The sequence below is a fragment of the Manacus candei genome, unplaced genomic scaffold (genome assembly GCF_025592945.1).
Source record: "Manacus candei isolate 608988 ecotype Guabito, Panama unplaced genomic scaffold, ASM2559294v1 h1tg000014l, whole genome shotgun sequence".
NCBI lineage: Eukaryota > Metazoa > Chordata > Aves > Passeriformes > Pipridae > Manacus > Manacus candei.
Genome location: NW_026138062.1, coordinates 32,255,418 through 32,280,367, shown reverse-complemented (window position 1 = coordinate 32,280,367; position 24,950 = coordinate 32,255,418). Strand labels below are relative to the sequence as shown.

The window sequence follows — 24,950 nt, the reverse complement described above, 5'->3', positions numbered from 1 at the left end:
TTCACCCCAACACTCATTATTCTGGGGTGAGCTTGGTTTTTGATCTTGTTATATCCGTTCTTCATTTACTTCACCTCCTCAAAGTAGGCAATTCTAAATGTGACAAATGGGAACTTTTTGATTTTAGTTCAGAAATTATGGTAGAAGGGAAGAATATGACCAGAAATTTGTTCAACGTGCACAGGTGTAAAAGGGTGCTGTAGGGATTCACACAAGCTAGACAGGACAATATATTCTTAGGATTGTATGTCTCCTTATCTGAATTGAACAGACTGCCCTAAAAAAAAAGTTTGATGGTACATGTAAGAATTGTGAAAAAATCAGTTTAGAATTTGAAAAGGAGGGCTGAGAATGCTGGGATCAGGAGGCATTGTTGCTTGTAGAGTGATATGCAGTGCTATTTTTGTATGGTAGGTTAAATGTCCTGAGAAAAATATGTTTGATAGAAAACCTATTCAAGTAAATTGTAATCGGTAAAATACTTTTGGAAATTAAGGACAACTTAATGTGTTGGTCTATGTTCCAGTATGTCTTATTACATTGCATACTACAGTAGAGAAGGCCAGTTAAAACAATGTCTAAATAAAACAAGAGGGGGAAGAAAACCATTTCTCTTAAAGTATAAAATAACTTGCAAATTTTCTTTCTTTCCTATGTCTTCCCTTTTTGATAATAGTTAGCTTGGTATCTGAAGATGCAATGTGAAAAGAAGGACAGCTCAAACCTCCGTGTTTGTGGCTTTCAAATGTTGGTTTTCTCTGGAACAGTGTTGTATGATCATGAAATGCTATTGGTTTTATTAGGTATACATTTTGTTTCAGTTAAAGAAAATAAGAGATCATAATATATCGAATCATCAAATAATATCACCTTCCAGTGAGTTCAGAAGTCAAAATGAACTTCCCTGATTTTTTTTTTCCCCTGGCATGAGTGTACAGTTTGAGGCAGTATCTGTACAATCTTTCAGATAATCCTGGTTTTCTTTAATCCAAAAAAGGTAATATCTCTTGTTTAAGTAAAAAGAAATAAGCTATGTCTTAGAAATCCCTACTGACAAGTTATTACAGGATGAAAGAATATGGACACAGAAATTACTTCAGAGACACATACTTTAGTAATGGAAAAGAACCTGTACACTCAATCTGTAGTGTTGCAGTTTCTTTTTTGAGATCTCCTTTAGTGAAACCTTCTGCCACTTAGGCATAAAATAGAAAGTAAAGAGAATGAGTAACTGTTCTGTTGCCTACAGTGTCAGCATGAACCCATAATGGATGTATTACATCTAATTGGATGTGCGTGACCAAGTACTGGGAAACTGGAAAATCTTTTGGATGAGGCTATTTAAAAGTTCTAATAGAGAAACTTATAGAATTTTAAATTACAGAAATTGTACCTGAAAAAGGCTTATGGAAAAAGTTAAGCTATTGGTTATATGCCCAAGGAAAACAGAGGACAGTGATGTTTTCTAGGTACTTCATTATGACTTCTTTGATATGAAAAAGCCTTAAAAAGTACTCTTCAAATAAAACCTAGCTATATTCTTTAATGTGGACTGTACTGATAGGTGGGTCTTGGTTCATACATTTGAGAGGGTAATATTTTTATTTCATAGGTATAAGCTTGTAAGACTGTCTACAAAGTAGAGTTTGGGTTATTTTTCTCCCACTGCATGTTATATCTGTGCACAAACAAAAAATTCTCATTATTTTTCTAATATTTTGCCGATCATGGAACTACTTAAAAGCTTCCCAGTCAATTAAGAGATTGAGAATATTTTCTAAATCCTTCTAGAAGCTTTACTATTCTATATCATAGCAGAAGACAGTTTAATAAATTAATCGTTATAAAAGAGTTTCCTTAGCTGCCAGTTATAGATAAAAATAGGCAACTTCTTAATATGTCTGATACCTACCAGCAATATAAATTTTGGAAGGAAAAAATCTAGATATTTTTCTTGTCAAATTTACCACTCATGCTCCTGTCCTGTCTGTAGGGGGAAAAAAAAAACTTTTTTGAGAAACTGGGTTTCATCTTGGAAACCTTAGCCACTACGGTCCTCAGGAGGCCAGGGAATCTGCATGTATGAACTTTGCCTCCTGTTTCCTCTAACAGCTGCTTAAATTTATCTTTACAAACTTGCTCCTGAGTAAAGGTAATGACTGTAAAATTGAAAGCTGTATCTATCTATAAAAACCCAATGCTGTTCCTAAGTTATTTCCTAAAACTTAATTTTTTTATTTCTTTCCCTCTGCATCTCCTCTAGAGTCAGAGATGTTAGATGGCTTACTTGTTGAGATGGATAGCTTTGAGGACACATTCAACATGCCCACTAAGACAAGTGGAACTCTTCTGCTGATGCCACATGCTCTGGATGCAGTAGAGAAATGTGAGATAAACACAGATAAAACACTCGGAAAGGAGGATGTTCCCTCTGAGCAGCCTAATAGAAGAAAGACTGGCATTTCACAGGAAGTGAAAACAAACAACTGGACTGAAAAAAGCCACTCTACTGAAATGAATGGTTCTTTACTGCAAAAAAACAGTGAAGGTACAGGAGATGGTAAAGATGGCTGTTTAACAGGACACAGAAAGGAATTGGAGTCGCTTAGGATCTCAGGAGATGTGCAAGATTATAGGACACGCAAATCATTTAAGAATGAGAAACCTGTCAAAGAAGCTGTGCAACCTTCATCAAGCCAGTGGTCTCAACTGAACTTATCTGACCTTGACGTATCTCACTTGGAGATGTCTGTATGTAGCTCTCCACCCTCTGACTTGCATAGAGAGGAAAATTTAGGAGAGAAGTCAGTACTAGTGACTAAGGACGATGCTGTACAAACATCTTTATGGAATACTTCAGGCTTGATAAAAGCAGAAAGGCTATTGAGTGTCAATTTGTCAGAAAAATGCTATGAAATGGAAAATGCTGAAAACGGCCCAACATCGAAAATAACTCCATTAAAAGCTGTGTCTCTGAGTGTTCAAGATCCAAAGTTGGTAAAAGGACGTGCAGCTGAGGTTTCCAAAATGAGCTTCTTAAACTGCAACACTTTTTTAATTGAACATACAAATGTCACAGAGTATTCTGTAATCTACAATGGCAGCTTTTCCAAGCATTTAAAAACAACTTCTAAATCTGTCGTAACTGATGTTTTGTCTCACCCACTTATATGTAGTGCCACATCTCCAGGTAATTGTGATGACCTACATTTAATAAATAGTGAAAATACTCTTACGAAGTCTGGCTTTAAAAACCTGAACATGTTATCCAACTTGAGAAAAAGATCCAGGAGATTTATTTATACAATAAATAATACTTTACTGTATCAAGAAGAAAAAATACAGAAAGAAGTAACCTCTGAATCACCTATTCATCCTGTATTACCCCATTCGGAATCTGATTCATATGAATTTAGAGGCTGTCAAGTGGCCAGTGATGTTGAACAAGGTATGTTAAGCATTTCATCATTTGTGGAGGATTCATTATTTGTTAAGAACCTTTCATGTAAATGTTTCAGATAGAATCCTGTAAATTCTTGTGTTTGTGATAAAGTAGCTCGGCAACTGGGAATCAACATGTAGTATTGGTCTGTTATATAGTGATAAGAATAATGTTATTTTCAAGTAATCTTGTGCTAGCTTTTCTCAGATTAGTTTCTGCAATAGAAACTTTCCCCTCGAACCATTATTCTAATTGACAAGCTTAATTATCTTTGTCAATGCCGGTTATATATCCACGGTGTCAAGGGCCAGTCTGTCCGAGTTGATAACTTCTAAAAGATCATAAAGAATGTTAAAGTTGTATTGTTACTTTTCTAAAATTAGGGGATTTAAGACTGTACATCTGTTGCCTCCAAAAGTACAAAATATTTTTAAAAGAATGTAATGAAAGCAAACAGGCACTCCTGTTTTTAGAAGCTGTTGTTCCTGCTAGAAGCGTTACTTTAATATTAGGAGTTGAAGTATTTTAAGTTTGAAACAAATCCTTATGTTGAGACACATGGAATGGAAGTCCATCTTTTCAAATTTCAGTACAGCTGAAAATTTATTTGTTGTTTTTTACCTGATAGCATTAATGGCAGCCTAACTCACTTGTTTCTGGCTATTAGAATACAATTAGATTAAATAGATCTCCAGTCTTTTCAAGGTGTTTTCATTTGAAAACAAAAGTGATACTTATGGTTCCAGGGTTAAGCATCTGTAGAAATGATCTTATGGGCCAAAATTTTGTGAAAATCTGAATTTACATGTGTTTGAATAAATTTATTAACCTGTTTTACTCTGTAACATCTTCTCTTGTAGACCATTTTCTTCTTGCTGAGAGAAGGTGTTTGCAGACAAATACCAGGACAAAGAATTTCAGCACTTGTACTTCAAAAATGGATATATCAGATAACTCATTCAGTAATTCCTTCAGCAATAGGCTGAAGCAACAAGACCTGAGAGACTTGGGGGGAAATGCAAGAGAGGATCAACCTGCTACATCAATAAAATGCTTAGAAGTATCTAATACACAGAAAGAAGACAAGACAAATTCTTTAAATAGTGAGATTATTTCAAATATAAAACGTAAAGTTCTAACTTCAGCATGCCTAATGGCAAGAAAGCGTTCCAGATTTCTCCCTAAAAGCTGTTGCTTAAGGAAAGGTGAGGAAGATAAAGACATGAGTGCTAATGCGAACAATGCAGCTGCTGCATCTCAAATCCTGAAAGAAGAACTTGGGTCTTCTCCTAAGGATAAGGAACAGTTGATTGACGTGCACCATGACTGTACATCTGCGACAAACAGCAGTTCCAATAATACTTTGGGTCAGATCAACTTTGGCTTAACTGGAGTCAGTAGCGATTGTTGCAATAAATTATCACCTGACAAAAGGCATGCTGCAGACCAGAGGTCAGGAGTTGACTGTAGAGAAGTACGTAGACCTTTGAGGATGAACTGCTCAGAAAATGATAGTACTGGATTAAAACAAGGGGAGCAAACAGATGCAGCTGCCTTTTCAGAAGCTGTAGCCAACAATGAAGAGCCAAAGTCAGTTGAAAACAACGAAAGCCCTCAAGCAGCTGCTCTCAGTAATGTAGCTGTAGAGACTGCTAAAGAATTATTAGATTGTATAGATAATAATTCTTTAAATGAAGTAATTTTGGAAGAAGAGAAACAAGTAGCACCTATGTATTCCAGCAAAAAGCCAAAGGAGAACCTAAAGCATAAAGGGGAATCATCAGCAAATCTTAATGCATGCAGTTTGAATCTAGGCTTTGGTGGCTTTCAGACTGCTTCCAATAAGCAGATTAAATTCTCTGAAGCCAGTATAGCAAAAGGCAGAATGCTGTTCAAGGATATTGAAAATGAATGCTTTGAAGCCTCTTCTGTGGAAAGAGCCAGAAACTTTTCTAGCCAAGTTAAAAAGGAGAATATGCCTTTCTCAGATTCAGAAAGCAAGTTGGGCAGTACCTTATCTGGTTCTTTAGATTCACAGACAAGTTTTCTTGAGCTCAGGAATACACAGTTTATTCCACATAAAGTTGGTTTGTGTAAAAGTTTTCCTAGAACTCCACAAGCCTTGCAAGAAGCAAATGAAACCTTGACAGCAAGCCAAGAAGCCGAAATTGCCGAACTTTCTAGTATCCTGGAAGAAACAGGTAGTCAGTTTGAATTTACGCAGTTTAGAAAGCAAAGTAATATGATACAAAGTCATGCCTTTCAGCAGTTCAGAACTGTAGAAACACATGGAACACAGAATGTAGAAAATATTTCTGAAACAAGGGAAGATGCTGGGTTTTGTAGCACTTTTAGATCTGAATATCAAGTGAAAAATGACAAGTATTGTACTCAGCAGGAAGATACAAGTGAAGACTCTAAAGTGGTGGAATATGAAAAAGAAAATGCAGTGGTTTTCCATAAAAATGACAAAAAGGTTACTTTTACTAACCTAGACATACATGAAAGTAGAAGATCAGATGAGAGCTTTCCCATAGCTAAACAGGACAACTTTTCTAATTTCATAGGCTTTACTTCAGCTGGAGGTAAAAAAATAAATATTTCTAAGGCATCTTTAAGTAGATCTGCAGAGCTCTTCAGGGACTTGGATGATGATAACTATTTGTTTAAATCTTCTGAAATCAGTAATAGATGCCACAATTCAAATGAGTGTATGTCTTCTAACTGTAATTTTTTCAACTGCCTGGCAAAAGAAAGCAAAGCAAAAGCATTTTGTGTTTCAGATTTCAAAAAAGGAAATGCCATTTTTCACACAGGTTCAGTTTCCTACCGGGCACAAAATAAGAGTGAGGAAAATACTAGTACAGCATTTAAAGAAAATATGGAAAGTAAGACAAAAATATCAATAAATGATACTAAAAATGCTAATTTCAATAGTATTAACAATAACAACAGTCTGTCATCCATTAAAAATCATGAACAGAGTTGTAAAACTTCCAAACAGTTTTTAAATCAAGGAGATGATCAAGTTGAAGGCAATTTGCAAGATAGATCATTAGATGTAACATGTCTAGAAGATGCTCTTTTGACTGCAGAAGAACATAGTTTAAGTATATCACATGAAATGGAAAACTGGTCTCCTAATCAGAAAGGAGAAGACAGAAAGGAAGATGAATGCTTATCACCAGCATTTCGAACTCCAGCTGGTGGTAATACATCCATTTCTGATGCAGCTTCGGATCGTTCTCTACACTTGCTCACTGTACAGCGTGAAGAAAGAGATGTAAAAGTTTTTGAGAACTCTGATAAAGAAAAAACAAATTGTAAAAATATGGAAGAAGACACCAGCCGTGGTAAGAACCTGTTAGTGGATGAAGACAGAATAAAAATAGGTTCTTGCCATCATTATCAAATACCTTTCGAACAAGAGCTGGATGTGGGAAAAAATGAAGTGAAAGGGAGTTATCTGGCTGGTTTTCATACTGCTAGTGGCAAGAAAATAGCAATCGCTGATGGATTTTTAGCTAAAGCAGAACAGTTCTTTGCAGAAGATATTGATGTAGGAAAGGAACATAATGACAATTTTAAGACTCTCATCAAGAAAAGGAAGCATGGTAAAAACTGTGTTAAAGACTGTGATTTGTGTATTGAAAGCATTGCTCAGTGTGATCCAGGAAAACTTAATTTTAATGAAAAGCTCGTTCCTGAAGAACCTGGAGATCAGTTTAAGCAGGCAATAGAGAGCAGTCCCATTAAGCATGCTATGATTCTTGATCCTGTCAAAGTAGATACATTTGTGAATCCAGATGAAGGTTGTGAAAAAAGTTTGGTAACTTTACATGTGCGTAAAAAAGCTGGTGTCAGACCTGGAAAGTCAGAATTGGAAGCCCTTACAGGAGAGAAGACTGATGCTTTAAGCAGAGCTCATTTGTCTGAAGATGGAAAACCTCCAGAGACAAAGATAGAATACTCACCAAGAAAGAAGAATGATTCAGAAGACACTGATGATTTTCCTGTGCACTCTGCTGCATCTCTGCATTTAATGAAGGTACCAAATGACCTTGAAGATAATTGTGTGCCTGGAGATACAGAAAATACTTTATTTGTTGAGGATAGCAATAAATCTAATCAGTCTCTCCTCTTAACTTCAGAAAATAGCTGCTCTTATTTGAATGGTGACAGTAAGGAATTAGAACATGTAAATGAACCTTGTGCTTATACAAACTGTTTCACAGGCACCACAGTTAATGCTTGCCAAAACCAGTCACTAGTCACCCTTCCTGATGATGAAACCAATTTAACCAGGTCAAAAGAAACAACACTTAATGTTGAAAAGCAAAAGGGTGATCTGAAACAAACTGTGTTTAGTACAGCAAAAGGTAGAGCAGTTTCTGTTTCAGAAAGTGCATTAGCAAGAGTCAGACAAATGTTTCAAGAAGATTACAGTGAAGCTGTAAAATATGAAATTAAGCCTAACCAAAGAACTAATCAAACAGAAATTGCTAGAAATTCATTTTCTGTCATTCGTGCTGAGTGTCCTAATTCTGTTAATTCTTTTAATGCTGCAACAAGCGAAGAGGCTAATTCAACCACGTCCAAATTTATTAAAGTGAATGCAAGTGCTAGTGCAAGTGGTCACCAAGAAACAAACACATCTGCAGATGCAAAGTCTGCTTCAAATTCTCAGAAGCAATGCTTTGGACAGAATATTAAGTTTAGAGGGCACTTGTCTGTTCCAGATAAGCAGATGAAGCCATCAGATGCTTCTACAAGCAATTTTGGATTTTTTAGTACAGCAAGTGGTAAACCTGTACAACTATCAGAAGAGTCACTCAGGAAAGCTAGACAGCTCTTTTCTGAAATGGAAGGTAATCATTCATCACATGCACAAGAAGCATTTTTAGTTGAGGAAGATGTTGAAAAGTCTAAAAGGAACACTGAAGTACTTCCTAGGAAAATGCAGACAGCATTACCAAAAGGGGAAGAAAATGCCAGCACTGAATTGGTTTCAGATTCTGCTTTTGGGTTCAGCACTGCAAGTGGAAAACGGGTAACAGTCTCTAAAGATGCCTATCAAAAAGCAAAGGCAATTTTAAAAGAGTCTGATGATTTTTTGAGTAGTGGGCTTTGCATTACAGATGAACTTAGTTCAATTAAAGAGAATGATCAACATGCAAAATGTTTAACTGATAAGGTGGTCTCAGAATCTGAAACTGAAAAAAGCTGCAATCAAGACACTGACTTTAAAAGCATCTGCCCTGAGGAAATGAAGTATTTTCCAAGCACTCACCATGTCAAAATGCCTGAGTACATACCATATATTAAGAACAACAAGCAGTTAACGTCATTTAAAAATAGCTTTCAGCAGGAGGAGACTAGGTCTTCTGGAAAAGGGCAGCTGAATCAGGGGTTGAAAACAGAATCTGAAGCAATTTTGTGCAGTGCTCCTGCTAAAGCAGAAATTAATATTGATCTTCTCCAAACTCCAAAAAATTACTTGGAAGTAGAGGCAGTAGAAAGTGCAAGAGTTTTTATGGAAGACAGTTTTTCCAGTTCTGGAGTACAAATTAATGCTGCACAGTCCTTCAGTAGCAGACTGGATAAAAACATTCAAAACAAGACCTTTGGGAAGAGGCACTCTGAAGAAAACAACTTGTTTGGTACGTCTTTTATCCTGTATATGTTCAACTCCATATTTCTGCACAGTGGATTGTTTGGGGTGGTTTTTTTTGCTTGTCATGTTGATTTTTGAGTCACAGAGAAATTGCAGTTTCTCTAGGTGTCAATGACAAAAATTCTTGCTGCAGGAAGTAGTTTATCCACTCTTTCCAGCCTTAAATGCACAGTACAAGCTAAATTTATGATTAGTAATTTTGAAGGTGTACAGCTTTGCTGTTTTATCATAAACTTACAGAAGAAAGCTACTGCTCCTTTTCTCCCTAACCAAACTTCCTTTTTTTTTTCCTCTCCAAAAATCTAGCATTTTTTCATCGAAAAATGAGTAGCAGTGTTTTCATTTTCACCTTTTTGTGCCTTGTAGGTGAGGACAATGTTTCACTTGTATTGAGATTGCTGTCTGATACAAAAAGTAGCTGTTGGTCTAAATGTGCATTTTCTTGCCATCTAAAACTGATCTGTCTAGAGCTGAAGTGTTGGTAGTTGATGCTTGCACAGTCACCCAGACCTGTTCAGAAATCTGGACTAGCTGAAAAGTATTTATGGAAGGGTAGACTGGAACAGAATCCCTGTCCAGCTGCACAAGTTCAGGTACAAAGGTCAGGCAGGCTAGTGCTGGAAAGTTTGGGTAGGTGTCAAAAGGTGGGTAGGACTCTATCAGTCCAACTTGAAACAGTTGTGCCACAGCTGAACCCTGTCCTTAGTTACAGCTTCTGTAAAAGATGTGTTACACACATTTTTAGCATTCTGGAGGGACTCTTTGGTTATTGAAAGTACACAAAAAAAGGTACAGGTGAACTGTTTGTGGTGAGGTAGCTATGTGTCTAAAAACACCTTGTGCAATCTGAAAATTTGCTAGTTCTGCTTGCTCTGACTTCTTCAATGTTTTACTTAGAAATTACAATTAAGTTGTGCAGGTTGGTAAGAAATTGAACTGAAAAGGAACATATCTTCTAAAATTCTGTGTTTTTATCCTAGGAGAACCTCCAATTAAAAGACAGCTACTGCTTGAATTTAATAGAACAGAAAATACCCCCAGATCTCTGAAAGCTTCAAAAAGCACTCCTGATGGTAATTTTAGTCGTCTTGTGTTCTAAGCAGTAATCTGATGTCAGTTGTTATCTTTAGAATTCTTCAGTTTCCAATGAACTAGCATATAATAAGACTGCTTAACTACTGCATTTAACAGTATAGTCCTGGGAATTCAGGGAAGCTGCTTGGTAATGTCTGTGCTGAGTTGAAATCAGATGATTAATGGTATGCCTTATTGTGTGGAATCTAAATATATTACAATGTATTACTTCTATAAGAACTCTGGTTTAATTTCCAGTTCAGTAGAATTTATCCAGCTTCTCACAATCTAAATCTCAGAAATTCTAATCTCAGTAGGAAGAATATATTTTATTGATTAATTATCTACAGGAAAATGAAAAGGTACTGGTAATATACTAATAGCTGTCTATGTTACAGATGCTTATATTTTGACTGAGTAATAGGGAGGCTTATGAAAGGGATATCAAAGTTTTTAAAGTTTGAGTTGATGTTTTATGTGAAGCTAGGTGGTGATTGGGATTTCAGGATAGTGTGATTTTGGCAATGGCTTCTGGTTATGGGATAAGCAGTGTTCTTTAAGAAACTTGTTCTTTTTAAGCACTGCATGCTCTCACCTAAATTCAGTAGCAGAATTCATCAAATATATTGATTTAACCAGTATATTGTTTCCTGAATGCTATACTAAATCTGTTCTAGGCGTAAAAGCCGTGATTTAAAATTTCAAATGGAATTTCTAAGTTGCTGCCAGAGAATAATTTTATTCCCTTCGTATTTCAATATTATCCTACCCTGCAGTAAAACAGTGTTGTTCTTTGGTGAACAATTGAAAACAGTTCTTTCTCCAGTACAGTCTTGCCTCTGGCTTCTAGAACTTGTAGCATCTTGTATATGCAACTTCTCATATGAAACTTCCTCTTTGCAGCCTAAGGGCACAAATGAGTTTACATTCCCAACAGATATGATTTAATTACATTGATAATTCCAAGATAAGCCTGTCCTTCAGTGATGAAAGGAGGAGGTTGGGCAAATGTGCCCTTTTCTGTTGTAACTTCAAATAAAAAAATAAATGAAAGTTGCTGAAAAAGTTCTAAATTGAATGGTGAGCCTCCCTGGAATTAAATATATGATAAGCATTTCCCTTTCAGGAGCCTAAAAATATATTGCTAGGTCACAAATACAAACTCTTGAGAGTTCAGCATTGTGTTCACATTTCCTTTAGAGCTGTCTGCAGTTAGCGTGGAGATGTTTATACAAACGTTTTTTGGGGCAGGACAGAGTAAAACTGTTTAAATCCACTCTGGAAGCTTTTCTTTATATTTATATCATTAATTTAGATAAAACATGCTGTAAATGTCTACTGTGTAATGTACCATTTCAAATATATTTTTTTCTAATTATCTTACAGGCATTTTCAAAGACAGAAGAAAATTTATGTACCATGTACCTTTAAAACCCATAACTTGTCAACCTTTTGGGTGAGAAATTTATTATAGATTTTAGAGTTCTTCTAATGCAATTTCTTAAAACCTCACAAGCCTTTGTAACTTTCTGAAAATATACAGTAATAATTTCCTACCCAACTTTATAAAAGACTAATAATTTTACTCCAAAATAAACATATTAAATATAACACATATAACACATGTTACTGCAGTAAACCAGTAAGATGCTAAACAAACTACACTCTTTTACTTCAACTCTGTCTTTTCTCACTAGAAATTAAATATTGAATTTTTAAAATATCAAAGACTGTTATTTTGTCTTTTTATTGATGTAATATTGAAAGTTGTACTACTAAAATAAGAAAAGAATACAAAAGTCCTGAAAAAGATTTTTGTCAGGAGGCTGAAACCTGTATGTTTAAACGTTTTCATCTCTGTAGGTCAACTAAAGAACGACAAGAAGTCAGAGATCCTACCCTTACTCTGCCAGATCAAGACTTCAAAGGATTCCAATCTAAACCTGCCATTTTTCAGCACTGTGCACTAAGGCAGTCTTCAAATGGTACTTCAGGGGTTTCTACTCCATGTAAGGCGTCAGCAAAAGAGAGTGAAGAAACAAGAAGTCTGTACAGATCTGGCAAAACTGTTAAAACTTTTATTCCACCCTTCAAAACCAAGCTGACATTTTCTACATGTGAACAAAGCAGCAGCAAAAGGTGCGACTCACCGATCAGCAAAAGTATGACTGAAGAGATGGAATTAAATCAGATCACCACTGAACAAAATACTGCTGAACCTCAAGATCACCAGTCTTGCATCCAGCATGCAGCAGACACTGACACAGAAAATGGCAATTTAGGTATTTTCAGATTTTGCTCACTTAACTATTGTGAATACTAACTGTCAGAATTAAACCTTTAAGGGTTTTTTGCATATTTGTCAGACTTTTTTTTTTAATAAAAAGAAACTTCTTTTTAAGCTTTTTTTCTTTCTGTGAGAAAACTGGGAAATAATTACTTTCCTAATATTTTATATTGCACTCCAAGCAAAGCATATGTTGCTCATCTCTAAAGTTAATTAAGAAGATGAAAAATATGTTACACAGTGCTTCAGAAACAAGATAGCTTATGTTTCATTTGATACCTGATTTTTTTTATATACCTCTTAGGTAAAATAACCTAGGAACCTTAGATTAGCCTTGCTATACTTTATTCACTTTTACAGAAACTTGTTTTCATTCTTTTCTCTAATTAAAATGTAGGGTTTGCCATATAAATGGTTGATTGTGTCATTTCCAAAGAGGCAGCTTAAATGCACAACTGTTTGACTTTAGTGTGTGGGCTTATGCCTTCTGAGCTCTCTTGAATGTTCTATAACTATTATAACCAAATAATCTGAAATTTTTTCAGAAGGACCTGTGTGTATTTGAACAGGTGTAGGAACGTTTGCAGAATTAGATCCTGTATTTAGGTCAAAATCTCAAGATTACATTAGTTGATGTAGTCATCAACTCATTTCTTTTCATTTGGAGTTTTCTTTGAAGACTTGAGTTCAGTCTGATGAGAAAAATATGTGGCTCAAAATTTAGTTTGGGGACTAACACAAAATTAATATGAATATATAATTTGTTTCATATAATGTTATTCAAATGTTTTCATTAATCACTGTTTTCTAAATGCATTAAACTTTGAATATTTAGACTTTCAGTTTCTAAAAATCTGCAGAGTGGCATAGTGGATATGCTTCTCTCAATCTGCTTTTGTAGTGTGACTGTATATCTCTATTTGGTATATACTTTAAAAATATTTTGGGGGTTTTTTTCTTTGCAGCTGTGGTCAGGATGGTGACAAATCTCCACTGTGCCAGAGATCTGCAGGAAATGAGAATTAAAAAGAAGTGCAGGCAAAATATTCGCTCACAGCCAGGCAGTCTTTATGTCATTAAAACCTCTGCAAGCAATAGAATCTCTCTGAAAACTGCAGTGGAAGAGAAATCTCCTAGCTTTTATTCTACAGAAGAGGTATATTGGTATCTTCTTATTGTCTGTCTTTTGCATCTGTTTCTCAAGAAGAGCATATAAAATCTCAGTAGCTTTTGAATCAGTACATTCTGCAGTTTTTGGGTAAGAATTTAGAGTAGCTCTTATACCAGTTGCTGCAGTATTTAAGTAGCTTTGCATATCCACATTTTTTAAGACAATTCCCAGTAATAAAAGTCATAAAGTCTCTAGTGTCATAGTCAAACCAGAGGAGCATCAAAAAAGGAAAAAAATCACCAACTATAGTTGCTATTGACTTTTAACCCATATATGAAGTGCTGGAATAAGAGAACGATTAAAATTTAAGCTTAGGTAAATCTATATGAAAAACCTCTTGCTTTTGGTTCAGTGAAGGTACAAAACCTGTTGAAGTTTTTAAAACACTTTTGAAGCACACTGTGATGCTATTATGCTAAAATAATTGCTGGGAATTCATTCTTCATGGATTACATATAAAATGACAAGATAGACGAACTGTCTCAACCTTAAGGAAATATTTACTCTGAATTTTTAAGATTAGATATTAAAACTCTTAGCTGAATTCTTACTGTATTGTCATTATTTTGTCTTTTTCATCTAATTTTTTTCAGCTATACACATATGGTGTTTCAAAACATTGCATACAAGTTAACAGCACAAATGCAGAATCTTTCCAGTTTCTTGTCAAAGACTTTTTCAGTAAGGAGTATTTGTTAGCTGGAAATGGAATGCAACTTGCTGATGGAGGATGGCTAATACCTACAGATGAGGGAAAAGCTGGAAAAAAGGAGTTTTACAGGTACTGTTACTTATGAACTTGAGATAACTATGCTATTTATTAGTTATTCTCTTATCCCCAAGAATAAATCCAGTGCAGTCATCTTTTAAAGCCTCTGACTACTTTTTTTACTGTGCATTTTTAGTACACCTCTGTTAGTGTAAAGATATTTTAGGATTGTAAATTTGCTATGTAGATTAATGTTGCTAGTGATTGATCTTCAGTGACCATTAAAGAAAGCTTACAAAGTCAATTTAGAAAATGTCTGGAAATTCTTCAGCAGTGTAAATAGTCTAAAAAAAAAAACCAACTATTTTTTGATGGGTGCTTAGGGCTTCTTTGACAGGACAGGGATGAATATGCTTTTCTAATATAACTTTTTTAAAGATGACGTATAATTTGAAGGAAACCTACGACTACAGTAGTAAGGCACTTTTGCATTCAAGCCTTCTCTTGAGTAGATGTAAGAACCAAAATAGGTGCAGAAGCAATGCTTGCTCTTGCATTCTTTCTGGTTCTTCTATCCCTCCTTTTGCAGGTCCTTTAAAATGAGCAGGAAAAAAAAGTATCGAGTACACCTCTCCTAAACATTTTCATGAAAATTATGTTTTGTTTTACTGTAAGCAAGTGTGTACGTTGTAACTTCATCAGCAGCATGTGCAACAGCACAAGGAACTACCAATGTACTGTTGTTGCAGCAAAACTTCAGAAAATACTTAACTATTATCTTCTGATTTGCTTTGTTAATTTGAATCATAGAATATCCTGAGTTGTAAGGGACCCACAAAGATCATTGAAGTCCAAGTTGTGGCCCTGCAGATTTGAGGTGCAGCATTTGAGATGCTCTATTTTCAAATCAGTGTCACTGTTGGTGTTCATTCACAAAACGCTCAAGGCAGGCACCTGCATTGAGTAGTATTTGTAGTCAAGCATGCATTGCCAATCTAAGTAATGTCAGAATTCAAGAGGTTTGCAATATTTGCTTTGCAGTACCAAAGTGTGACAGAGATAGATCTGTTCCAAGCTCAAGAACTGTTTTTATTTGTAAGTTTGAGTTGGTGAGGTTGGTGCCAGCAATCCAAAATGGGAAAATTGGCTATTATGAGATGTGTACTTTGATGTTGTGATCTGTACTTTCTCATGAGAAATTGCTTTCTACTCATGCTAGTGAGCCAGAATCATTATTAGCTTCTCCCACATGACTTTGAGAAATGTTTTTGGTGTCAATGATATTTGTTCATCGTAGGAGAACTGGAGATGTTGTGTGTTCATACCCAGCAACTACTCAGTGAAGAACAATCGTGTGCTGGAGTTCACAGAATCATAGAATAGTTTAGGTTGTAAGGCACTGCTGGCAGTCATCCAGTCTAAGCCTCTGTTCAATACAGTTTGAATTAGATTAATTACTCAGGGACTTGCCTAGCTGAGTTTTGAGCATCTCCAAGGACAGAGATTCTGCAACCTCTCTGGACAGCCTGTGTCATTTGACCATTCCTATGGTTTAAAAAACAAAACAACCACCTTTATTTCTGATTGGAATTTTTCATGTTCCATCTTGGTCTGTTGTCTCTCATCCTATTGTTGTGTGCTTCTAGGAAGAATGTCCCTGTTTTCTCTGAACCCTCCATTCCAGTAGTCATAGAAAGCAATAAGATCTTTTTGGCTTGTTTTAAATTCAAACAAACCCAGCTCTCTTAGCTTGTATGTCATGTGCTTAGCCTTCAAGATCACCTTACTGGCCCTCTGTGAGGTTTGTTCCAGTATACCAACACCTTTGTCCTTGCAAATCCAAAGCTGGACAGAAACTTTCTCCCAAGCGCTGAAGAGAGGGGAAGGATCACTGCCTTCCTGGCTTTGCTCCTAATACATCACTTCTCTAAATTTGATGTTATCTGTAAACTTTCTTGGTCCCCCCAGCCATCATATAGATTGTAATGAACCCATCAAGCAAGCAGGGGAAATTGCAGGGCTGAAGGGGAATAGAGCACACCTCAGTCCATCTATGCTATGTGCATAACTGCATGAAGCAGACACAGCACGTCCCTGGAGCTGCTGTTGGGTCAAGTATCTCTGTTTCAAGGATACATACCTGTATGCACATGCTGCCAAGGCATATGAGGACAAAACTTCAGTATTCAGACATTAACCAGATCAGGTGATGGAATGTAACCTTCCTGTTTTCAGTGTAATAAATATTCTTTTGTTAATGTTGCCTATGTACATACACCAAATACAATGCTAGGGCAAAATAGGCAAGTTAAAACTTGAAGTAGATTTCAGGTTAATTTATTAACCATTTATCTGCAGAGCCCTCTGTGACACTCCTGGTGTGGATCCCAAGCTAATATCTGAGGCCTGGGTTTACAATCACTACAGATGGATTGTATGGAAATTGGCAGCCATGGAAGTGTCATTCCCACATGAATTTGCTAACAGATGTTTGACACCAGAAATGGTGCTGTTGCAATTGAAATATAGGTATGTGTATAGCACTGTATTTGGACCTGTAACTTGTGGTACTGTATGCTTTCTAAATTACAAAATTAACACCTCTACCTTGCATTTACTATTTAGTAGAATGCATACATTGTTAAATTTATGCATAGCAGTATTAAAAACATAGTGCATGTTATTTGCAAAAATTTAGATGACATTTGCTTTGCTACAGTGGTGCTTAATTGTAGATTGAATAAGCAATAGTTTGCTACAATTGTGTTTAAAGGAAAACAACGTGATGGGGTTTGTTTCCTTTAACAAGGTCTGAATGCTTTTTTGTAGGTATGATTTGGAAGTTGATAAAAGCAAACGATCAGCAATCAAAAAAATAACGGAAAGAGATGATGCAGCAGGTAAAACACTTGTACTGTGTGTTTCCAAAATAATATCACTGAACACCATTGTATCTCCTAGCAGTAGCAATAAGAACGTGGAAAATAAAAAAGCAGCAGCAATAATTGAAGTTACTGATGGCTGGTATGGGATTAGAGCTCTTCTGGATCCACCTCTCAAAGCTTTCTTAGATAGAAGAAGGCTGACTGTTGGTCAGAAGATCATAGTGCACGGAGCAGAGCTTGTTGGCTCTCAGAATGGATGTACGCCACTGGAAGCCCCAGATTCCCTTATGTTAAAGGTAAAATAAAATGTTAGTTCAGCTTAAGTGGATATGACTGAAAGATGTGATAAATGCTATTTAGTTGAGCCACATTCTGTAAACAAAGTTATCGTGGCTTTACAAACAGATGGAACTTTGTTGAAGTTTAAGAACCACTTTGTAAGATGTGACACTAGGTCACTGACACTATTCAATAGGGTTGGAAGAGAAGTTTGTAATACAAAATTCTTCTGAGTTTTGCTATGTGTTTTGGCAGTTCCAGCTTCTTAATTTGGTTAAGCACCAAGTTACAAAAGGTACTTATTCATCACTTACAGTATGGAAGTTGGAGGAAGAATGGGGGGGGAAAACCAGCTTGTGAGAGGGTGGACTGGCAGGGGAGGGCTTTGACTTGTTTGAGAATGCTTAAAGAGATAGGTGAAGTTTCAGCATAACACTGTTGCTCCTCTGGTATAAAGCAATGGCTTGTCTCATAGATACTCATTTCCTAGAGAATTTTAACTCATCAAATTTTTAATTTCTGTTTAAAATACATTTCTTCAATGTGAAAGGAAACCTTTAAAATGTGATATGTTCAGGTGTAAAAGTGATATATTCTTAGCGAGGTCAGTGTGAAGATGGTCTTTCCGGTAGATATAATAAGTTGGATGTAGTTTTGACCTATTAGTGACAGTTTATTATTCATTATTTATCTCATTCAGATTTCAGCAAACAGCACTCGATGTGCACGATGGCATGCAAAACTAGGGTTTCATCAGGATCCCAGACCTTTTCCTTTGCCTTTGTCATCACTTTACAGCGAGGGTGGTGCAGTGGGGTGTATTGATGTCGTTATTCAAAGAACTTATCCTATTCAGGTATGGTGTAAGTATTTTATCAATCTAACAGGTTCTGTGAGATCTAAATTATGTCAGTTAATTACTGTATCATTCTTTAACTCAGACATAATATAGAGAGCTGAAAAATTTAAGAAAAGCTACCATTTTGTATAAAATGAACAAAGAGTGGTTCTTGCAATGTGCACATATTTAATATTTGAGGACTGTATCCTGTGGTGAGAAAAATTTGAGTTTGCGCCCAGTATCTTCTGGTTGGTTTTGCTTTCAACTTCAAAAAGCCAGAAAGAATTGGATTTCAGTTCTGGAATCTAAAAAGCGCAGCACTTGTTTTAAAGGAGAAAAAAGACATTGACAGTTTCAGCTCCAAGAACAAGTGAAACTCAATTTTTTTTATTTTTACATACATACTAACATAGAAGTTGTATATTTCTAGCCTTTAGTAAGATTACTTTTTCTTACATGTAGCTGACTGTATTGTTTAAGTTATATTAATTAAAAATATGACTGAAAATACAATGTGTGATTATGGTATAAAATAGAATTAAGATCTTTTAAATACTACTTAATATCCAGACATTTTAAATACAGTCAGACTACACTGCAACTACTTGCTTTTATAACAATTCCAGCCACAAAAAGAAACAATATTTCTGTTAGCTATCAATCCTTTTAATGTTAACAGTTTAACCAGGATACAACTTTCAGGTTTTATTAACTTTTCTCAGAGTATATTATACTTGGCATGTACATAACAGGATTATTTTTTCATTGCTTTCTTTCTAAGGTGTTGTTTAACTATTGGTTGGTGTAGAATGAATTCTGCAGAGTACTAGCAATATTTAGTTTGGATCATTACTTTGATATTTAGATCATTGGTTTAATGGAGGAAATTGCAGCACCTACTATGGAAGCTGTCTGGTAGAACTAACATTTATTTAGGTCTCAAAAAGGGAACTGTAATGTGTAATCACATCACAGTTAGTGGTTTCCAGGCTGGGGAGGAGAGTGGTGCTTTGTATCTCACTGTATCAAGAGATTAATGTACCGATGTACTTTTTGCTTTTCTAAACCCTGAGACTCTTGCTCAAACATACCAAAATTGTAGGAAGATTTGAGCTGTCTCTCTCCTTTTACCTCAAGAGTCAGAGTATATGAATCACAGTAGCCTTAACTAAATATGTTAGATTGTGAATAGTGCAGGAAGGTACATGGCATGCAATTAAATGAGGCAGGCAGAGCCTATTTCAACAATTCACTGCCTCATAAGGATTAGTCCTGCAAGCTTTCCTCATCCTGCTTTCACTGTACTCTCCTGCTGCTTCTTTGTGCTAATCCTGGACCTAACCTGATCCTGTTGCTTAGCTAATTTAATTTATTGTTTATTTTAAACCAGGAGTAAGTAACTAATAATAATTAAAAAAATAAAAATGAACCGCTGTCTATTGAATTATCAAACTGATATGGTCTGCTGAGGTCAAATAGGTACTAGAGCCAGTGCAAGGGAGAAGACAGAACTGTGCAGCAAAGAGGAAGGGAAGGGACCACTTACTTTCATCAGCAGCGACATTGTTTGGCTCACCTATTTCTGTCAAGCCAATTCTAGCAGGGTTGTGGACAAGGCTGTAGTCCTGTGGCACCATTTCAGGCAGAAAAGGTTTAAGAGCAGGACAACATTGTAGTTCCTTTACAACATCTAATCTGGTGTGTTAAAACAGGCAATACAATTGATGTGGAAAGACAAATTGGGTAGAATGCAGTCTGGTATACTTTTTAGCATTGAGTTTGATGGTTTCTGTCTCAGTGTATCTACCAGTGGCATCCAGCTGTCTTTGAAATTACATCACTGATACTTATTACTTCAAGCTATGGTTTCTTCAGCTGTTAAATCATCTGATTTTGGATACTGCTCCATTCTGTCTGTGTATCTTTAAAGTGAAGATTTACCAATGCTGTAGTTTTTTGCCTTTTATCTATTATACTGGAAGAACTTATGATCTACTGCCTGTTCATTTTTAAAGCATTTTTGCATAATAGTGAGTATTAAAATGAAACTAGATTATGTTAAAAATAATTTTTATGTCTGGGTTTTGTTTGAATCTTTTTATTTCAGTGGATGGAAAAGACATCAGCTGGTTCATATGTTTTTCGTAACAGTCGAGCTGAAGAAAGGGAAGCTGCCAAGCATGCAGAGGATCAACAAAAGCAACTGGAAGATCTGTTTGCAAAAATCCAAGCAGAATATGAAGAGCGTGAAGGTAAAGCTTTCATTCTTTCAGAATAATTATTAAGAACACAAAAACATTCTTGACGTTTACAGAAGAATCTTAAGAAACTGTCAAAAAACTTCCCTCGAGATAGAGAAACAGAGATGGGATTTGGGGCTGTTTTCTTTGTTGTTTTTGGGTTTCTTTTGTATTTTTCTAGATTTTTGCTTCCTGCGTACAAAACAGTTACATGCTTATTTGCTTGGCTTTGCAGCTATCTAGGAAACTCGTCCTGAACGTGTTGGTAGCCAGGCTACTAAAAAATTGTCATTGAGATGATGCTCAGGGAAGTGCTATGGAATTGTAGGATTCTTAATTTCATTCTCTTCAAGGACCTGATACTGTCATGATTCACCCAGAGGTGGGCACTGCTGGAATGTATCTCAGTAGACCTGAACAAGATTAGGCACTTAGCATCTTTCCTCACAAACATTGCAGGACTGTGAAGACACTGAGCTCAGTGAAGCTCCTAAATGGGACAGGGACCCTGGTCACAAGGGACATGGAGAAGGCTGAGTTACTGGATGCCTGTTTCACCTCACCCTTGACTAGCAATCCCAGCCTTCAGCAATCCCAGGCTCTGGAGACCATGGGAAATTCTGAAGCAAAGAAGACATAATCTTGGTGAAAGAGGATCAAGTTAGAGAACACTTAGGCAAACTGGACATACGTAAGTCAATGGCTGGTGACGAGATGAACTCTCAAGTGCTGAAGGAGCTGAGTAATGTCTGTGAGGCTGCTTTTGATCCTCTTTGAATGATCATTGGTTGATCAGTAGAGGTGCCTGAAGACTGGAGGAAAGCAAATGTGTCTTCTGTCTTCAGAAAGAACAGGAAGGAGGACCCAGAAAACTAACTACAAACCAGTCAGCCTTACCTTGATTCCTGAGAAGGTGATGGAACAAATATTCCTGGAACCAGTTCCAGGCACATGAAGGACAAGAAGGTGATTTGGAGTATTCAACAGGGATTCACCAAGGGAAGTCATGTTTGACCTGCCTGACAACCTTCTGTGATGGAATTATGGCTTGGTTAGATGAGGTGAGAGCAGTGCCTATTGTCTACCTGGGCTTCAGTAAGGCTTTTGACATTCTCCCTTGAGATCCTCATAGAGAAGCTGGTGAAGCATGGGCTAGATGAGCAGTCAGTCAGGTGGATTGAAAAGTGGTTGAACAGTAGGGCCTAGAGGATGGTGAAGAGGTGGCATGAAGTCTATTTGGAGGCCAGTAACTAGTGGTGTATGCCAGGGATCAATACTGGGTCTAGCCCTGTTTGAACATCTTCATTAATGATCTGGAGAACAGGACAGTGTACTTTCAACAGGTTTGATGATACAAAATTAGGATGAGTGATTATGCTGCCATCCAGAGGGATTTTAGCAACTGGAGAAATGGGCTGACAAGAACCTCATGAAGTTCAACAAAGCAAAGTGCAAATCTTGTGTCTGGGGAGGAAGAGTCCCATGCACCACTACATGCTGGGGGCCACCCAGCTGGAAAGCAGCTCGGCAGAAAAGACCCTGGGAGTCCTGGTGAACAAGTTGAGGAGTGTTGTCAGAAGGTCTAAGGAGGTGATCCTTCCCCTTTGTTTAGCATTGGTAAGGCCACATGTGGAATGCTGTGTCCAGTTCTGGGCTCCTCAGTACAAGAGAGGCATGGACACATTGGAGACATTACAAGAAAGGGCCATTAACATATGTAAGGAATTGGAGCATCTGACATAGGAAAAGCTGAGAGAGCTGGGACCTTTGAGCTTGGAGAACAGAAGGCTCAGGGGGATCTGATCAGTGTACATAAATACCTGAAGGGACGTTGCAGAGAAGATGGAGCCAGGCTTCTGTCAGTGGTGTCCAATGACAGGTCCAGAGCAGTGGGTACAAACTGGAATACAGGGAGTTCCCTCTGGACATCAGGAAGCACTTTTTCACTGTGAGGATGATCAACAGTGTTGCCTAGAGAGGCTGTGAAATCTCCATCCTTGGAGATAATCAAAAGCTCACTGGACTTGATCTTGGTCAACCTGCTGAAGGTGACCAGAGCATGAGCAAGGGGTTGGACCAGGTGGCCTCCAGAGGTCCCTTCCACTTCAACCATTTTCTGATTCCATAATGGGCTGACACTGCACACCTCTGCCAGTGATTTTTAGCAGTAGTTCTAGTATTGAATTTGTAGTTGAAATCGGAGATGGCTTTATAATTCTTAACTTCACTGATACGAACTTCTTGCTGTGGTGTTTAATGTTTGGTAAACTTGTCTATACTAGACAAGTTGTCTTGTATGTCTGCTAGCACTGTCTGCTATGCTGAAGGAATTAATGAAAATGCTAACAGCAAAATTACTTACCTAAGGAGAGTGTAATAGTTTAATGTAATGAAGTTAACTTCGCTTTTAGCTCATCTCCTAAGGAGGCTTCATGTGCAGACCTGTTGTCCCAGATCTTGGTATCTTTGAGACTTTTCTGCTGTATGAGAGGAAGAGGAAGTGACAGACAGAGAGAAAATACAGTCAAGTATTGATGAAGTTTCTTGGTAACTCATCAAGTCTCCCACCCTCTTCTAAGTGCGGACACTGATTGTATAATATTCTAATCTATGTTGTATTTAAATAAATGAGATTTTTTTCTGCTTTTTTCCTAAAATTTTCTGCTATTTTCCTAAAATATGTATATATACACATATATCAGTTCCTGTATATGTGGTTTGTATTTTTATTCTGGCAAGGCCTATGTACTGCCATGCTTCTTACATAATAATTTCTTCTTTCACTTTCAAGTGTATTGGTTGCACTCCACCTGATAGCTTTTTTTTTTTTTCCAACAGGGAGAACTACCAGAAGAACAACAAGATCACATATAGTCACAAGACAGCAAATCCATAATTTGCAAGATGGTGCAGAACTTTATGAAGCAATTCAGAATGCATCCGATCCTGGTTATATGGAGGTAACTAGATCCTACTGGGCTAATTTTGAAACACTTCTGAAATAATTTACAATTTACTACCTCCTGCTAAAACAAACTGTTAAATCACTCTTTATTTTTGCTGCCTTTTGAGATTTCCTACAGCATGTTTATTGCTAAATAAATTAATATTAAAATTTTTGAAAAAAATTTAATGAAGTCTTGTTGAAATAGATTAATAATAGTTTGGATGGCACTTTTCTCTTGGTATAAAAATCCAGGATATAGCACAATTAAAAGTTAATGTTACTTGTAATTTTATTACTTTGCTTTGTCTTGCGTATATGGACACTAAATTAATCTCGTAATCTAGAGTTGTGTACACATATTCTTGCATGCTGTTCACTGAAGTGTTTGAATCATTATATTGTCATTGTTTTCTTCATTCCCTGTTCTAGTTAAATCATGACTTTTAAGATTATGCCTTTATTAGTAAAGATGCAGGTGATGAGTCCCTGCCAGTTGTTCAAAATTAAATACATGCCTTACCTTTTGCAAGTCAGGGTCCTTGATGGTCATAAAGCCATATGATCTGTGGTATGCATATCTCTGGTGCTGCGTGTAAAGGCATCTGGGTCTTGAAGGCTTGGCCAGAAAAGTAACCTTTCTGTTGGATTTTAGTGTAAATTGCTGTGTCAGCTCAGAGACAGCAGCCTGAGGAGAAATGCAACCCTTCCTTCATTCTTACTGAAATTTCTCCTAATATGTCTTCATATGAAACAGCAGAGCATGCCTGTTATATTAAATATTCACCTTAGTTATGCACTCTTAAGCAGGTTTCTCACTAATTGTCACATAAGAACAGTTTGTAATGTAATGCTCTGTGGAGACCACAGAGCACCAGCTGAGTACCAGTCAAGACTTGATGCCTCCTGTTGTTTTAACATACCTCATTTCAAGTCCTAGTAGTGTATCAGTTGAACAATAAATTGCTTGTAACAGATGAACACTTAAAGAGGCTGTCTAAAAATCTTGACAGTATTTTTTTTAATTAATAAAAAAGATACTGAGTGCATTTTCTCTTGGTTACAGGGATATCTCAGTGAAGACCAGTTAAAAGCTTTGAGTGCTTACAGGCAGTTGATGAATGACAAAAAGCAAACTCAGATGCAAGAAGAATTCAAGAAGGCTTTAGAGTCAGCAGAACAGGAAGAAAATGGTTGTTCCAAAAGAGACGTGTCTGCTGTATGGAAATTATGTGTGGTAGACTACAGAAAGCAAGAAAAATATAAAGGTTAGTACTTGGAAAATTATAAATAACTTTTAACTAAACATGGTAACTGGCCAACGTAGATAGAATTGAAGAGTGTCCCAGCAGTATTCTAGCCTGCATGTTAATATTTCCAGTTTTGTTTAGGGCTTTTGGGTGG

General features: G+C 36.6%; 1 protein-coding gene across 4 annotated transcripts in view; it reads left to right on the top strand.

Moving 5' to 3' along the window:
• Positions 1-24,950, top strand: part of BRCA2 (BRCA2 DNA repair associated) — a 37,895-nt gene that overhangs the window by 9,123 nt on the left and 3,822 nt on the right. For 3 of the 4 annotated variants that reach the window (XM_051778810.1, XM_051778808.1, XM_051778809.1), the window contains exons 10-22: positions 2,264-3,448; positions 4,303-9,102; positions 10,097-10,189; positions 11,577-11,646; positions 12,054-12,472; positions 13,443-13,633; positions 14,242-14,429; positions 16,716-16,886; positions 17,187-17,538; positions 18,222-18,377; positions 20,470-20,614; positions 23,441-23,562; positions 24,613-24,814. In XM_051778810.1, the coding sequence (XP_051634770.1) occupies positions 2,264-3,448; positions 4,303-9,102; positions 10,097-10,189; positions 11,577-11,646; positions 12,054-12,472; positions 13,443-13,633; positions 14,242-14,429; positions 16,716-16,886; positions 17,187-17,538; positions 18,222-18,377; positions 20,470-20,614; positions 23,441-23,562; positions 24,613-24,814 (8,094 nt within the window). Of the gene's footprint in view, positions 1-2,263; positions 3,449-4,302; positions 9,103-10,096; positions 10,190-11,576; positions 11,647-12,053; positions 12,473-13,442; positions 13,634-14,241; positions 14,430-16,715; positions 16,887-17,186; positions 17,539-18,221; positions 18,378-20,469; positions 20,615-21,061; positions 21,664-23,440; positions 23,563-24,612; positions 24,815-24,950 lie in introns of those variants that run through there. The other variant, XR_007902990.1, reaches the window with a different exon arrangement.